The sequence below is a fragment of the Epargyreus clarus genome, unplaced genomic scaffold (genome assembly GCF_041222505.1).
Source record: "Epargyreus clarus isolate Ecla_fem2 unplaced genomic scaffold, WU_Ecla_fem_2.2 ptg000012l, whole genome shotgun sequence".
NCBI classification, from domain to species: Eukaryota; Metazoa; Arthropoda; class Insecta; order Lepidoptera; family Hesperiidae; genus Epargyreus; species Epargyreus clarus.
Genome location: NW_027332220.1, coordinates 6,236,935 through 6,252,665, shown reverse-complemented (window position 1 = coordinate 6,252,665; position 15,731 = coordinate 6,236,935). Strand labels below are relative to the sequence as shown.

The following is a 15,731-nucleotide window of genomic DNA, read 5'->3' as shown; positions in this document are numbered from 1 at the left end:
TACAAAACCTGAATACTTCAAAACAAACTTATAAGTTTTATTGAACTACTTTACATCAGGGGCGAGTAAAATAGTTACACTTGTATTTTATATTTCATTGATAATTAATATAGACATCAATATTGTGAAATAGTTGGCTATAATGTATTTTAACATTTTCATCATGTGAGATTCATAGATTAGTAACATGTGAGATTTTAGTCTTTCGATTTCAAGAGAAACATACATGAGTTACAGAGACCATTTAAAGTCGGATAGTTCAGTAAAACATGATTAATAAAATATAAAAAGGCACTGTTTATATAATGTACGTCAGGACTAGGAAATATTCAAATTAAATTTGAATAAATTGTATTGATTGAAAAGTATTCGTAAAAAGAATGTGCCAATAATAAGAGTACAAGATTTAAATATTCATTAATTAGTATTTTTAGAATACGTTTATACAGTGGAAATATAATATTCCACATGATATATCTGAAATTTTGAATCGAAAAATTATTTTAATTTTGTTTTATGTACATTTCACTGTTTTAAAAATGTATTCCGTGTTAATAACTTCTAAATTTACGATTGTATTATGAGATATGTAAGGTCTACGTTCAATTGAATGTCGCATTACATCACAAAGATTTCTTCAATGATTTTATACTTAGGTCATAGTTTTTGAATAGGTGATAGTATTGTATGTAAAATATAACTCACTTAGTCTTCCTTAGTATTTACACGTCTTACTATTTTGAATATGTAACGCTATTAAAAATTGCATTTATGTAAAATAATATCCGTCCAAATTTGACTGATTCGACATTGCGCTTTGTATTTTTATACTCTTTTTACTAACTATTAAGACTTAGTTATTAGTTAAATAAAAAATTTAAATCTACGACATTTTGCTTGTATTTTACACATGCCGCTACATCTAATGAATATATTAAATTGATCAGAAATAACTACTAGAATATTATGTATGTGACTAGTTCCACATAGACAATTAAAATATTTATAAAATTTTATTTTATGTAATTTCATTTATTTTTGGAAATCGCGAAAATTAAACAATTTTATCACAAGAACTATCAATATATTCTATAAATTATTTTACAATATTACTTGTCTACTCTAAAAGTAAATTCCTCTTCTTTTGTTTAGCTTGCTTTTTCAGATTATCCTTAATTTCCCAATCCTCCAGCTGTTTCTCTACCTTCTTTATATCTTGTTCAGTTACGGTTATAGGTAGTTGCAATTCCATTTGCTCACTTCTAATAAACTTGAGAGCTTCAATCTTCTCTCTTAAGAATGGTCCTTGTTGACTTTCTAGAAGGTTCCTGTATTCGTCCAGTTTTCCCTGGCATATGTCACTACAGTGCATCTCAGTTAACTTGCGTAATGATTCCTTGCGCGAAAGTTTGTGGAAAGACCTGGAATAAACAGTTGAAAGGTTTTAGGTTTATAATATTAGTGTATTGCAAGTAATACAAGAAGTTCAATAACAAAAGTATGTTCTGTGTTTCAAGGTGTGGCCATAATTTTAATTATTAATAGAATTGTTGTTTTAAATTTAAAACAAGATTAAACAGTATGTCGTAGTTTAGAGGCATAATAATAATAATTGGTAGTCTCATTTTATTGCATTATTGGTGATGATGATTTACCATTAAATCTGATATGATATCATAATGGCAACAATTTGCATACAGAATATGGTCACTTCTGTGTTACTTACTCAGGATTCCCCTTATATTCTATGTTCAATTTCTCTAACAGCCATTCAAATTTTTTGTAGTCATATTGCCTTAAATACTTGAGGAGTTTCTTTCTCCTATCTATCAGCTCCTGACATGTTACCTGTAAAGTGAAGGTATAAGGATAAATGAAAAATTATATTATCAGAATGGAAGATTGCAGTTTAGTTTTCAGAACTTGCTTCTGAAAATTATTTGCTGAATTAATTTTCAACCTACTTTTTTATGGTTAGGTACCTAAAAGGTACTTAAAGTCTCATCTGAAGTTGTTGTGACCAGGTGCAGTAATACAATTTGCTATGGTGACGCGATTCATTTCTACATTCAGAGTGGACTAGCAGTTTTACGCGGACTATACTTTATCACCACTCCTGAAAAATATTAATGTGAAAATTAACAAATACCTTACCTTAGCTGTCAGATTCTTTGGGAATTTCTCCAGGGTGTCTTGAAGACAACGTATGGTACCTGTTATTCTAGCAACTGAAAGAGAATTTATCAATCAAATAAATCTTAGCAAATAAACTTTTAAGCAGAGAACATTGAATTACAATTCATTTTATTAATAGATTTTTTATTTGAACAAATATTTAAGTTTTAAAACGAGAAAGGCAAAAAATTACTTGAGTGAATTGAGTTCTATCAAAATCTGTTACTAGAGATGTAAAAGAATAAAAACAACTAACACATCTAACATAAAGATGGAAGGCCAAAAAAGTAATTTGGCATCATCAATGGTGTTTATTTATTTTATTCAGGATTTTTTTTATAATATAGCAGATGCGCATGCAGTCCACCTGATGGTAAGTGGCTACTGCCGCCCATAGACATCTGTTATCAACCCCAGAGAAGATAAGACTTCTGAGGACTAAGCTGAAGTGACTCGAAAAAGTATGTCTCTCTCACCACAACACAGCAGCAATTAACACTTTTAGGCAGAAATAGGTATAAGAGAGAATTACTCTAAAAAATATGATTTTGGCATACTTCTAGTTTCAGCAGTATTCACATCGTACTTATGTCTCCGAACTCGGTCCATGAATTCCTTTTTGACTAGTGCCTTGTACTCTTTTTTGCCAAGAAATGCCACTGAAAAAATCTTCTGAACTGATTCTGGTGCACTGCAAAAATATAAATGCATATTACCTGGCCGATGAATAAAATAAAAATATTGTCTATGGCTCACTACTTAATTTTTCTGCCTGAAATTGTGGGAGGCCTGAAGCATAATCTACCAAATTGCTGTATACATATTGATACATATATCTAAGAATTATTCATTGGCACACTACAGCCCAAATGTCTTCTCGTACTTTAACATATGAGGTGCAATTACAATTCTTAGTCTTAATAATTGTGGGAATAATATAGGCTATATTTTTTAAACAGTCAGGTTAATTGTTATTATAATATTTATCTAGCTTGTTGGGATTTCTAAATAACACCTATACTGATTATAAGTCTAAAAAGATATGGGTGGAATAGAGTGAACTTATTCACTACTACTAACATAATTTAACAAAAGCAATATATTTTATTACAAAACTAAGATGTCTGGTAGAACATATAACATATTTACAACTTTTTCCACATTAAGAATCGATGTATCGATATCAATTAATATCATCAATTTAATTCTCTCACGATATAACCTCCAATACTTTAGTTTAATTTCTCAACAACAACATACGACCAAGTTACCTTTTAATTTCATCGCTTAAAGCATAGTCTTCTCCTAGGGCGCTCCCCTGGATAGACGGAAGGTTCTCCAAATCACCAGATTTCTCTGGTTTATACGCGGGTACATACGGCGGCTTCACCCATTTTACGTCGACCTGCTGTTTTACGCCACGCGTTTGAATTAGAGACGACGTTATTCGGCGCAACATTGTGCTTAGTAATAATTAGGATTAATATAAGTATTTCAATTTACACCTATTTAGTTTCTTTACTACAATATTCATGAAAATAGAATTATTGTCAAGTGTCGTTTGAGAAACCTATACTTGACTTGACAGTGACAAATGACGTTGACGGTTGACGTTTATTTATGAATGTGGTCAGTGCATACCGCCTAATTTTAATAATTTGGAACGGGATGATTATCTTTTTATCCAATAGAATATATTAAGTTAAACATTTCGTTTCGACCGGATTCTCATTAGCATTAAGTCGCGTTCCGATCCGGTAGTAGTTTAAGAAAATATTGTAACTGACAATTTGTAAGTGCCGCCGTTGGCCTATACAAAATAAATATATTTCATTTCATTTCATTTCATTTCATTGTCGAACCCCGTCAACTTTGGAGCGCTGTAACAGCGTTTTCAATAATTGAAATGAAATTTAAAAAACATATAGGGAAGAATTTCCACTTTTTTTGCTTATAACTTCTTTAATCTTTAATTTAGGGAATAAAGTTATATAAGTAAGTGAAGGTGGTAGAACCCTTTGTGGTTCGACTCCGGCGGCACCACCACCACACCTATTTCCACCTAATAACAGCCTACTAGCTAACTAGGCGCTGCTGTGTTCCCGTTTGAAGGGTGTGGTAAGGGAGACAGACTTTTCCGAGGCGTTCCAGCTTACTCCTCAGGGGTAGCGGCGCATCTGTGGCCAACCTCAAGTAGGAATATCTAATCCTATCTGGGGTTGATTACAGATGTCCATGGGCGGCAGTAGTCACTTACCATCAGGTGGACAGCATGTTCGTCTGCTACTCCTATATTATAAAAAAATATAAACATTTGTAGGCAAAACAATGTACTACAAATTATGACTTCGCATTTTTTTTGTAAGACGCATAGTTACAGAGATATCGCGAAGTGTTTTCACCCCATTTTCCAAGATGGCGGCCGGGGAACAAGGGTGGCGACCCCACAAACTTGAGGTTAAACTTTTATTAACCGGGGGGGGTTCCCTTCCCAAAAATAAAATTGCGTCCTCTAAAAATGCAAGTCCTTAAATTGCAACATTTGCTATTGTATATTATTTTATTTGCTATTGTAATTTTGAAAATTGCAAGTAACAGTCAGCTATTTTAAAATCACAATACTGAACTCAATTTAAATAATAATAATATAATATAGATAATTTATTTTTAAGGAAATAATAAAAATACGTTTTTATAACCACTCATTTATTTATTGCTTTCATGAATATGAAACCTCAAACTTATATTACAGCTGTTTTGTACTAAATGTACTGCTTCATATGACTGTACCTAAAATTAATTATTATACACATTTATAATCGATTATTTCTATATACGAATTTGGCGTGATTAAAACATGAATATACTAAAAAAATGATGACAAATAATAAATGAGGCTTCAACAATTGGTAAACCTCATAATAAATCTCATACCACCAATTCTTGAAATAAAATAAAATTTTTAAATAAATTCAATTTGCTTATATTTAAAAATTTGCCTTTAACCTTTACATATTTTTTTCTAAACCTGGCCTTTGTAAAATATTTAATAAAATAAATTACCATGCACCAATTAATTAATTTTACAATAATTAAATTCACGCCGATTCAAGCACATAGATAATACAATAATAAAATTAACCACTGACTAAAGCAATATTTATAGATACTCATATAATTTTTTGTACACATAACGAAAATAAATACAGTGGAAATCCGCGTTTTTTATGAACGCCTACTTATCTAATGAAACATCGAAACATATTGCACTTCTAAATGAGTAGTTGCTAAAAAACATGAAATGAATTTATGGAATGTTTTTTGTTAAAAATATTCCACAAACTATACATACCGCGTTACACTTTGCGATCACAGCGACCACGATAAATTTGGCGCGCAAATATTCGATCGCGGTCACTGCGATTCTTAAGTGGATACGCCTTTTAAAACACTACTTACATAAAGATAATAATATAGAATGAATAATAAAATGCAAGAATGCCATATGATCATACACAACAAACCTACACTGTGATTTTTGTATCTGTGACATATTATAATGAAAATAGAAATCTATGAAAATATTAACTAATTTACAAATCAAAGATTAAATTTAAAACATCTCAAAGCCGAAAAAGGAATGCAAACCACAGCAAATGAAATTCCACCACAATTCTTATTGTTTATCTTATTTTAATACTGGACTTTATTTAGCAATGTATTCACTAATGTAATGTTCCTATTACTATACAAATACAAAAATGTCTTTCTTTAATCCGAACCTTCTTATAAATAATTATATTTGGCCCTAGCAGTATGTTTTTTTGTTACAATACATACATATTTTAATATATGATGGAGAAATTATAGAAAATGTCGATTGAATAGGGCGACATATTAAAAGCATATAGATCTAGCATACTCATAAAAAGTAACGAGACAATTGTTATCAAAACGCATCGGTGAATAAAATCCTTTTTCGCTGTCTTTTAGAAGAATATGAACCATTTCTCTAAGTCAAGTCTTCATATTAGTACGCTTGGTCTACCGATAAAACCGCATGACTGTGACGGGACACGACAAAACATACAATACTCATTGAGTATTAGAGAAATCACTCTTATTTATCATCTACTGGAGGAAGAAATAATGTCACAATTTGTTATGTAAGAATGTTGGTTTTTATGCCTCACTTACGTTCTGCAAGAACCAATATTGAATATTGCATTGAATATTATGCATGGAACAGATAATGAATGAAATATAAATAAAAATAATAAATATAACTGGACTAGGTTGACGACAATAAACGCTAAAGGCGGTATCAGACGGTTCACTTTTCGTTCATCTTTGTCTTTCATTCGGCATCTTTCACTCGAAATGATTCGTCTGAACCCCAAATGAAACAAGAGTGCCGAATGAATTCACTAATGAACCGATCCGACAATGTTAGATTTTTTCATTCGGCATCTTTCACTCCCACTCCGAATGAACGAAAAATGAACGGTCTGCACACAGAGAGAACGTTCACTCGGATTCGGCCATTTTGTCTCAAGCCCGGTAGCAGACGCACGTCTCGTTGCGTCACGGAAAATTGGCGACAATATGGTGTTCAAGTGGAATGAGCAAAGTACGCTGCTGTTTTTGGAACATTTTAAAAATTATCAATGTTTATGGAACCACAAACTTGATGAGTACAAGGATAGAACATTACGTGCAAACGCTATGAAATCCCTAATTAGTGATTTAAACCTCGAGGTTTGTGAAGAAGACATTAAACATAAAATAAAAACTATACGGACCCGTTTTACAACTGAATTAACAAAAATAAAGCAGTCTACTAAAAGTGGTCGCTCTACTGACGATATATATGTACCTATGCTGTACTGGTTTAAACATGCAGAATTTTTAAGCAGTGTTTGTATCCCACGGCAGAGTACATCAAATCTCGTAAGTATACTAATTTAGCTATTGTTTATTACTAGCTTTTATTTAGTTGCACCTGTCCCTGTCTGTTTGTACTGTGAATATAGGGACAGCGCTCTACACAGTATGGAACGTTGTCCCACTCGCAATGTTTTGATTGATGCTGGTACGGGGGCAGCACGGAAGATAAATATTAGGTATTCAATAAAAGCAACGTAGATATATTAGATATATTTATTATAATTATTATTATACGTAGATATTTATGTTGTAGTATTTACATTTACATATTCATCATATCATGTTCCATTGCCATGGCACGGTGTCTGTAGTAACAAACTTTTCTGCATATGCATCACGCACGCGACGGGCATTTTCACTATGATGCCTTGCAGTAGTTGGTGGAGAATCGCTTATTGCTAAAGATGATACTTGTCGCCATTCCCCTGGTATAGTACCACCTGTTTTCCAATCTTCAGTTTCCAGTGACTGTTGTGTAACATAATGCTTTGTCGTTTTTCTCAGCCAATTATGTATTGCACATGTCGTTTTAACAAGTTGTTCAACTTTTTTCACCGATAGTGGAATCGGTTTTTCAAAAATCCTGAATTTTGATACCAATATTCCGAAAGTATTTTCTACCACACGTCGAGCTCTAGAGAGCCGATAGTTGAATATTTTTTGTTTGACGCCAAACTCTCCTCTAGTGTGAAATGGTTTCAAAATATCTGTTCGTAAAGGAAATGCGTCATCTGCCACGATTACGCCTTCCTCTGGAAAATTCAGAAGATTTGACATCAGAGCTTCATTTAATGTAGATTTTTGAAAGACCGATGCATCGTTTGCTCTTCCGTTTGTTCCAACATCTATAAAAATGAAATTGTAATTCGCATCCACAAGTGCAAATAGATGAATACTGAAATTCTTTTTGTAGTCGAAATAGTCTGAGCCGGAGTTTCCTGGGCATCTTATATTGACTAATTTTCCATCCATGGCACCGCAACAGTTTGGAAAGTTCCATAGTTTATAGTAGTCTTCCATTATTTCAATCCATTCATCTCGAACTTCAGGAACCTGTAAAATAAATATGTTTTAATTGCAGGACACGTCAGTAAACACGCAGACTCAAAACGAAGACTCCACTGAATCTGAGCTGAAGAGTTCTCAAGCTGGTAGTGAGAAGCAGTCGAAATCTAGTGCTGAGAATAGTAGAAATGGTGGTACAATATCGTCTACATCATTGTATTCTGAAAAACCAGTCAACCGCAAACGAAAGACAGACATTCCAATTGATATGGCAATTAAAGAATTAAAAGCTATAAGCAAGGAAAACAAAGAGCAAGTTGAAGATGAATTTGATTTATTCTGTAAAAGTTTGGCAATACAACTAAAGAAAATGCCTTTAAACAGGGCATTAATATGTCAGGAAAGACTTCAATCGGTGATGACCCAGGAACGTCTTGCACAAATGACGTCCTTATCTGAATCGAGCTCAAGTACACGATCCTCTTTAAATATCGACCGGTCGCATCAATATGAAACCTATCACTCGCCAACCCAGCAAGTATACTCGCCAACCCAGCAAGTATACTCGCCCACGGTCAGTGATCATTACTATCCCTCAGAAACACAACAAGAACTACATTCACAAATTGTTCTTCCACCATCCACTCAAGAAAACATACTCATACAAGCTCTTAAAGATATCGTGTGAATGTTAATTGTCAAACACGTGCATTTAATTAAAAAGTTTCAAAAATATTACCTATTTGTTTTTTAATTAATTTAAAATGTTACTGACCTTTATAAAGTTTCCAAGTGCCGTCCAAATAGCTTCACATACTTCTTTGAAAAAGTAGGATATTGAATTTCGTGGTACTCTGTATAGAGCTTCTAAGGTTCCAAAAGAATCGCCAGTAGCAAGATATCTCAGTACAATTTGAAGTTTTGTTCGGTTAGGTATACTATCTCTCATTAAAGTATTTTGTTTCGTTATTTTCGGAGCAATAAGCAGTAAAAGTTCTTCAAATTTACATTCGTCCATTCGCAAATGATTGCGATACGATTCAGGATCTTCATCAGCTAGTTCTCTCAACAGTGTGCTCGAAGCTCCAAACATATTTCTTCTTTCAATCCATGGCCGCACCCACCAACGTCGACGTTTTCTTTGCTTCTTTTTTACTAAGTTTTGGATTAAATGATCACAAATTAAACGGATTCCGAGACGCACGACTTCAACCGATGACATATTTAAAGTAAATAACAGATGAACGTTCTTTTTTTTGTCATTCGCACTAAGTCGTGTGAACATGGAATGAAAGAAAAATGAAACATTCATTCGTGTGAATGTTCTCTCGAGTGAACCGTCTGATACCGCCTTTAAGGCGGTATCAGACGGTTCACTCGAGTTCACAAAAAAAAGAACGTTCATCTGTTATTTACTTTAAATATGTCATCGGTTGAAGTCGTGCGTCTCGGAATCCGTTTAATTTGTGATCATTTAATCCAAAACTTAGTAAAAAAGAAGCAAAGAAAACGTCGACGTTGGTGGGTGCGGCCATGGATTGAAAGAAGAAATATGTTTGGAGCTTCGAGCACACTGTTGAGAGAACTAGCTGATGAAGATCCTGAATCGTATCGCAATCATTTGCGAATGGACGAATGTAAATTTGAAGAACTTTTACTGCTTATTGCTCCGAAAATAACGAAACAAAATACTTTAATGAGAGATAGTATACCTAACCGAACAAAACTTCAAATTGTACTGAGATATCTTGCTACTGGCGATTCTTTTGGAACCTTAGAAGCTCTATACAGAGTACCACGAAATTCAATATCCTACTTTTTCAAAGAAGTATGTGAAGCTATTTGGACGGCACTTGGAAACTTTATAAAGGTCAGTAACATTTTAAATTAATTAAAAAACAAATAGGTAATATTTTTGAAACTTTTTAATTAAATGCACGTGTTTGACAATTAACATTCACACGATATCTTTAAGAGCTTGTATGAGTATGTTTTCTTGAGTGGATGGTGGAAGAACAATTTGTGAATGTAGTTCTTGTTGTGTTTCTGAGGGATAGTAATGATCACTGACCGTGGGCGAGTATACTTGCTGGGTTGGCGAGTATACTTGCTGGGTTGGCGAGTGATAGGTTTCATATTGATGCGACCGGTCGATATTTAAAGAGGATCGTGTACTTGAGCTCGATTCAGATAAGGACGTCATTTGTGCAAGACGTTCCTGGGTCATCACCGATTGAAGTCTTTCCTGACATATTAATGCCCTGTTTAAAGGCATTTTCTTTAGTTGTATTGCCAAACTTTTACAGAATAAATCAAATTCATCTTCAACTTGCTCTTTGTTTTCCTTGCTTATAGCTTTTAATTCTTTAATTGCCATATCAATTGGAATGTCTGTCTTTCGTTTGCGGTTGACTGGTTTTTCAGAATACAATGATGTAGACGATATTGTACCACCATTTCTACTATTCTCAGCACTAGATTTCGACTGCTTCTCACTACCAGCTTGAGAACTCTTCGGCTCAGATTCAGTGGAGTCTTCGTTTTGAGTCTGCGTGTTTACTGACGTGTCCTGCAATTAAAACATATTTATTTTACAGGTTCCTGAAGTTCGAGATGAATGGATTGAAATAATGGAAGACTACTATAAACTATGGAACTTTCCAAACTGTTGCGGTGCCATGGATGGAAAATTAGTCAATATAAGATGCCCAGGAAACTCCGGCTCAGACTATTTCGACTACAAAAAGAATTTCAGTATTCATCTATTTGCACTTGTGGATGCGAATTACAATTTCATTTTTATAGATGTTGGAACAAACGGAAGAGCAAACGATGCATCGGTCTTTCAAAAATCTACATTAAATGAAGCTCTGATGTCAAATCTTCTGAATTTTCCAGAGGAAGGCGTAATCGTGGCAGATGACGCATTTCCTTTACGAACAGATATTTTGAAACCATTTCACACTAGAGGAGAGTTTGGCGTCAAACAAAAAATATTCAACTATCGGCTCTCTAGAGCTCGACGTGTGGTAGAAAATACTTTCGGAATATTGGTATCAAAATTCAGGATTTTTGAAAAACCGATTCCACTATCGGTGAAAAAAGTTGAACAACTTGTTAAAACGACATGTGCAATACATAATTGGCTGAGAAAAACGACAAAGCATTATGTTACACAACAGTCACTGGAAACTGAAGATTGGAAAACAGGTGGTACTATACCAGGGGAATGGCGACAAGTATCATCTTTAGCAATAAGCGATTCTCCACCAACTACTGCAAGGCATCATAGTGAAAATGCCCGTCGCGTGCGTGATGCATATGCAGAAAAGTTTGTTACTACAGACACCGTGCCATGGCAATGGAACATGATATGATGAATATGTAAATGTAAATACTACAACATAAATATCTACGTATAATAATAATTATAATAAATATATCTAATATATCTACGTTGCTTTTATTGAATACCTAATATTTATCTTCCGTGCTGCCCCCGTACCAGCATCAATCAAAACATTGCGAGTGGGACAACGTTCCATACTGTGTAGAGCGCTGTCCCTATATTCACAGTACAAACAGACAGGGACAGGTGCAACTAAATAAAAGCTAGTAATAAACAATAGCTAAATTAGTATACTTACGAGATTTGATGTACTCTGCCGTGGGATACAAACACTGCTTAAAAATTCTGCATGTTTAAACCAGTACAGCATAGGTACATATATATCGTCAGTAGAGCGACCACTTTTAGTAGACTGCTTTATTTTTGTTAATTCAGTTGTAAAACGGGTCCGTATAGTTTTTATTTTATGTTTAATGTCTTCTTCACAAACCTCGAGGTTTAAATCACTAATTAGGGATTTCATAGCGTTTGCACGTAATGTTCTATCCTTGTACTCATCAAGTTTGTGGTTCCATAAACATTGATAATTTTTAAAATGTTCCAAAAACAGCAGCGTACTTTGCTCATTCCACTTGAACACCATATTGTCGCCAATTTTCCGTGACGCAACGAGACGTGCGTCTGCTACCGGGCTTGAGACAAAATGGCCGAATCCGAGTGAACGTTCTCTCTGTGTGCAGACCGTTCATTTTTCGTTCATTCGGAGTGGGAGTGAAAGATGCCGAATGAAAAAATCTAACATTGTCGGATCGGTTCATTAGTGAATTCATTCGGCACTCTTGTTTCATTTGGGGTTCAGACGAATCATTTCGAGTGAAAGATGCCGAATGAAAGACAAAGATGAACGAAAAGTGAACCGTCTGATACCGCCTTAAGGGAATCAATACCAAAATCACCGTTCATTTTGAAGTTGGATGTCGCTAGTTGCTATGTGAAATAATTCGGCATACATTAGGAAATATAAAAATAACCTATGTTATACAATAAATTATTATAACACTGACTTTAAATAAATAAATAAAATAAAATGATAATTAGGAACAGCACCAAAAATAATAATTGGAATACATAAATAATTATATTTTCCATATATCCATAATAACCAATAGCAAAATCTAAACTTTTATATTCGTAATATTCGTTTACAAAGTGATATTCTGGTAACAAATTTCGTCTACGTCTTGGCACGACTAAATAGTCAATTCTTAGCATATGTAATTGCTTTGAACCGATTCTAATATCCAGGTCACATGAGCGACTTATTGAGCTGTAGTTCAATTGCAAACTAATCAGCTCACTATTCGCTTAAATCAGTATCAAATATTTTTAAACAGAAACTCGCATGCCGTGTGTTTTAAGTACTGAATGGGTGTATAGATATAGGTACAAGTTGAGCTGACTGGTGGGCCAGCTCTTGTCCAAATACTTGAACAGAATTCTGACGTGTGGGTCTAGAAAATTCACACTATATAATAAATTTATGTATATACTCATGACTTTTGATTACGCTAACTCAATACCAAACTTCCTCGCGCAGCTTTACCGGCAATCGTTTCCTTTTAGACATTTAAGTTATGTAAGTCCTGGACAAACACTAAAATTTGCAAATACCGGTTAACAGATTTTTTTCAAATTATTTTGTATTATTGTGAAATGGAATATTGGTATTTAGCAGCCCGCAACAGTGCCATTTGTAACAAAAAAATGTCACCACAATTGGAGTTTATTGCTGAAATGTAATGGTCCTAGTTTTAGCGTTTATCGTATCATAATAAATCGACTAACAATTCAATAATAATATTCCATATATTATGTTTATATATTACAAAAAAATCTTTACACCGTGAAAATATTTGAAGCTAACACGTTTACAATAGTTTATTTACAATTACAATATATATACTAACGTGAAGAGAATAATTACAAAAAGTGAACCTACTTATATACAAGCAAATCTAAGCCACACAGAGTTTATTTAATAAATATTTTAGAGTTTGTGCTACCCATCGCACAAGTTTTTCATTCATAAATTTCAAATCCTTTAAAATTTTTCAAGAAGACTGAACATATTAGTATTCCATTCGCCCTTTTCAATGTCAACTTTATAGATTTTAATATTTTTGAACCGAAAATTAGCTTATCGTTTTCTACACAAAAGTGTAGAAAATTTCGCAAAATTAAAGCACCCCTTTCCTTACTTCCCTTCCCTTTATTTATTTCCACATTTGAGCGTTAAATATGTTCTAATAAAACATGTAATTCAAAATGCGGCTTATATTATATAGAACAAGCGAGAAATAAAAGGAAATTCCACCATTTTGTAATACATTTTTTATCGAGACAAGCTATTGTTAAAGAGTAATCGAGGACTAAGGCTGAACTCACATTATAAAACTGTTCTAATCCGAAAAAAATATATTTATGACGCAAACATAGTATTACACTTCATAAATTTAATGGCTGGTTTGTATTCTTTAAGACTTAGTTGGAAATGTTCAGTCGCTATTTTGTTGCCAATAAATTACACCAAAACAGTTTAATAAAGTAAATTTAACCAAACACACGTATAGAAATAAAATTAACCCTTATTTACGACTCTTTGCGTCAATGTTACAATATAAACCTTTGCCGGCTATTTTCAAACTACATATTTCTTCTCTAGTCTAGGTACCACAATTAAAATAAAATTATGATTATTACAAGGGCAAGATTCGTTTGGTCGCGCAATAGCTACTTTTTATATCATAAAACATTAAAAAACGTATTTCATATTATAATGAATAAAACCACATAAAATTTGAACTTTATTCGCTTTGATTGGTTGTTAATATTTTGGACTTTATTAAGATTTAATTTGTTAAATAATTCTTTATTAATTTTACATTCGATTATTAAACTAATTTTAAGATTTTTTTGCAAAGTGCCTTTGACCTGAGCTAAGTCCTTGAGTTGTTAGGTATTCACACACTATTAAGAATAATACGAACTCTCAGATATCATTCATTCACTTATGATTAAAAAATGTGATCATGAGCTTTTTCTATCCACAATAATTGCATTGAATATATCCAAAGAAAATAAAGTTCAAATTTTATCTATGTTTTAACATATCCATTCATCAAATACATCATACATAAATCGTCTACCATCTCCTGTATAATACTCTCGAATCAAACTAAATCATATACACTATAGCTGACTTCAAATAAAATTTCACTACACTATTAAAAAATTATAATATTTACTACACAAAATCTTTAACACAGATCATATAGCTCAAATAATTAACAAGATATTCCATAAAATACTCGTATAACCACAGATTATGCAAACTAACATATAGATAATTAATATATCTGTTATCGGATAATACGATGGTATGAAGTACAATAAAAATGTTAGTTGTAACTTTAATTTGTTTAAAATATTATCTGACTTTTGCGTCAAATATGTTTTTACATACGAATTGTATCTGTGTAAATTATATGATCTGTGTCTAAAGAATATTATAAAATAAATAATGTATGATACAACTATAAATCCGACTATATAGTGACCAACTATATATAGTGTATATTATTATACCTAACTATTTAATTGCATAGCCTAAGGAAGAATATATTAATCAGAAAGTGACTGAATTATTTTTAGATAATAAATAAAAAATGGAAGTGCTTAGAATTTATAATAATCTAATTGTGTCTGATTGGAATTTTCTAAGGAATTTTATTAGGAAGTCATTAATATGTATATTTTTTATATTTTGTGCATCCATAAACTATGTGGAACTAATTTACAGTTTTTCGAAATCCTTGTCACTATATATATGATTGTGACGTCACACATATTGAAGTGTATAACATTTTAGTTTGTTAAATATTTAGTAGTTTCGTCATAATAAAATAATTTACTATGGTTAAATTTTGTGTTAAACAAAAAATAGTTTGGTCACTTTCAGGTGAAATATTTAGTTGATCGGGGCGGTTTCAACATTTTATTTATGTCAGATTTCTATAATAATTAAACCATGGATAAGGATAATGAGGACTGTCCCGTTTTGTACTGTACTTTATCGATACACAAAAAATCTCAACAAATGGTATGATAGGTAGTAATTATTAAAAAATAAATAAAAATAATATTATACACTAAGTTTTAAGAGGAATTCATATATAAGAAGTACATACTTAAGTAT

At 32.6% G+C, this 15,731-nt stretch overlaps 3 protein-coding genes across 3 annotated transcripts; 1 reads left to right on the top strand and 2 right to left on the bottom strand.

Annotated features, from left to right (window-relative positions):
- Positions 1-994: 994 nt before the first annotated feature.
- Positions 995-3,760, bottom strand: bonsai (28S ribosomal protein S15, mitochondrial). Its single transcript, XM_073078255.1, has 5 exons — positions 3,447-3,760; positions 2,733-2,866; positions 2,155-2,228; positions 1,727-1,848; positions 995-1,421 (listed from the first exon to the last, which is right to left on the bottom strand). Exons 1-5 carry the CDS (start codon positions 3,632-3,634, stop codon positions 1,118-1,120), a joined length of 822 nt encoding a protein of 273 aa, XP_072934356.1. The 5' UTR covers positions 3,635-3,760; the 3' UTR covers positions 995-1,117.
- Positions 3,761-6,484: 2,724 nt separating this feature from the next.
- Positions 6,485-8,923, top strand: LOC140746206 (uncharacterized). The gene is made up of 2 exons (XM_073078254.1): positions 6,485-7,125; positions 8,204-8,923. Exons 1-2 carry the CDS (start codon positions 6,781-6,783, stop codon positions 8,813-8,815), a joined length of 957 nt encoding a protein of 318 aa, XP_072934355.1. The 5' UTR covers positions 6,485-6,780; the 3' UTR covers positions 8,816-8,923.
- Positions 8,924-9,976: 1,053 nt separating this feature from the next.
- Positions 9,977-12,406, bottom strand: LOC140746204 (uncharacterized). The gene is made up of 2 exons (XM_073078253.1): positions 11,775-12,406; positions 9,977-10,696 (listed from the first exon to the last, which is right to left on the bottom strand). Exons 1-2 carry the CDS (start codon positions 12,117-12,119, stop codon positions 10,085-10,087), a joined length of 957 nt encoding a protein of 318 aa, XP_072934354.1. The 5' UTR covers positions 12,120-12,406; the 3' UTR covers positions 9,977-10,084.
- Between the last annotated feature and the right edge of the window lie 3,325 nt (positions 12,407-15,731).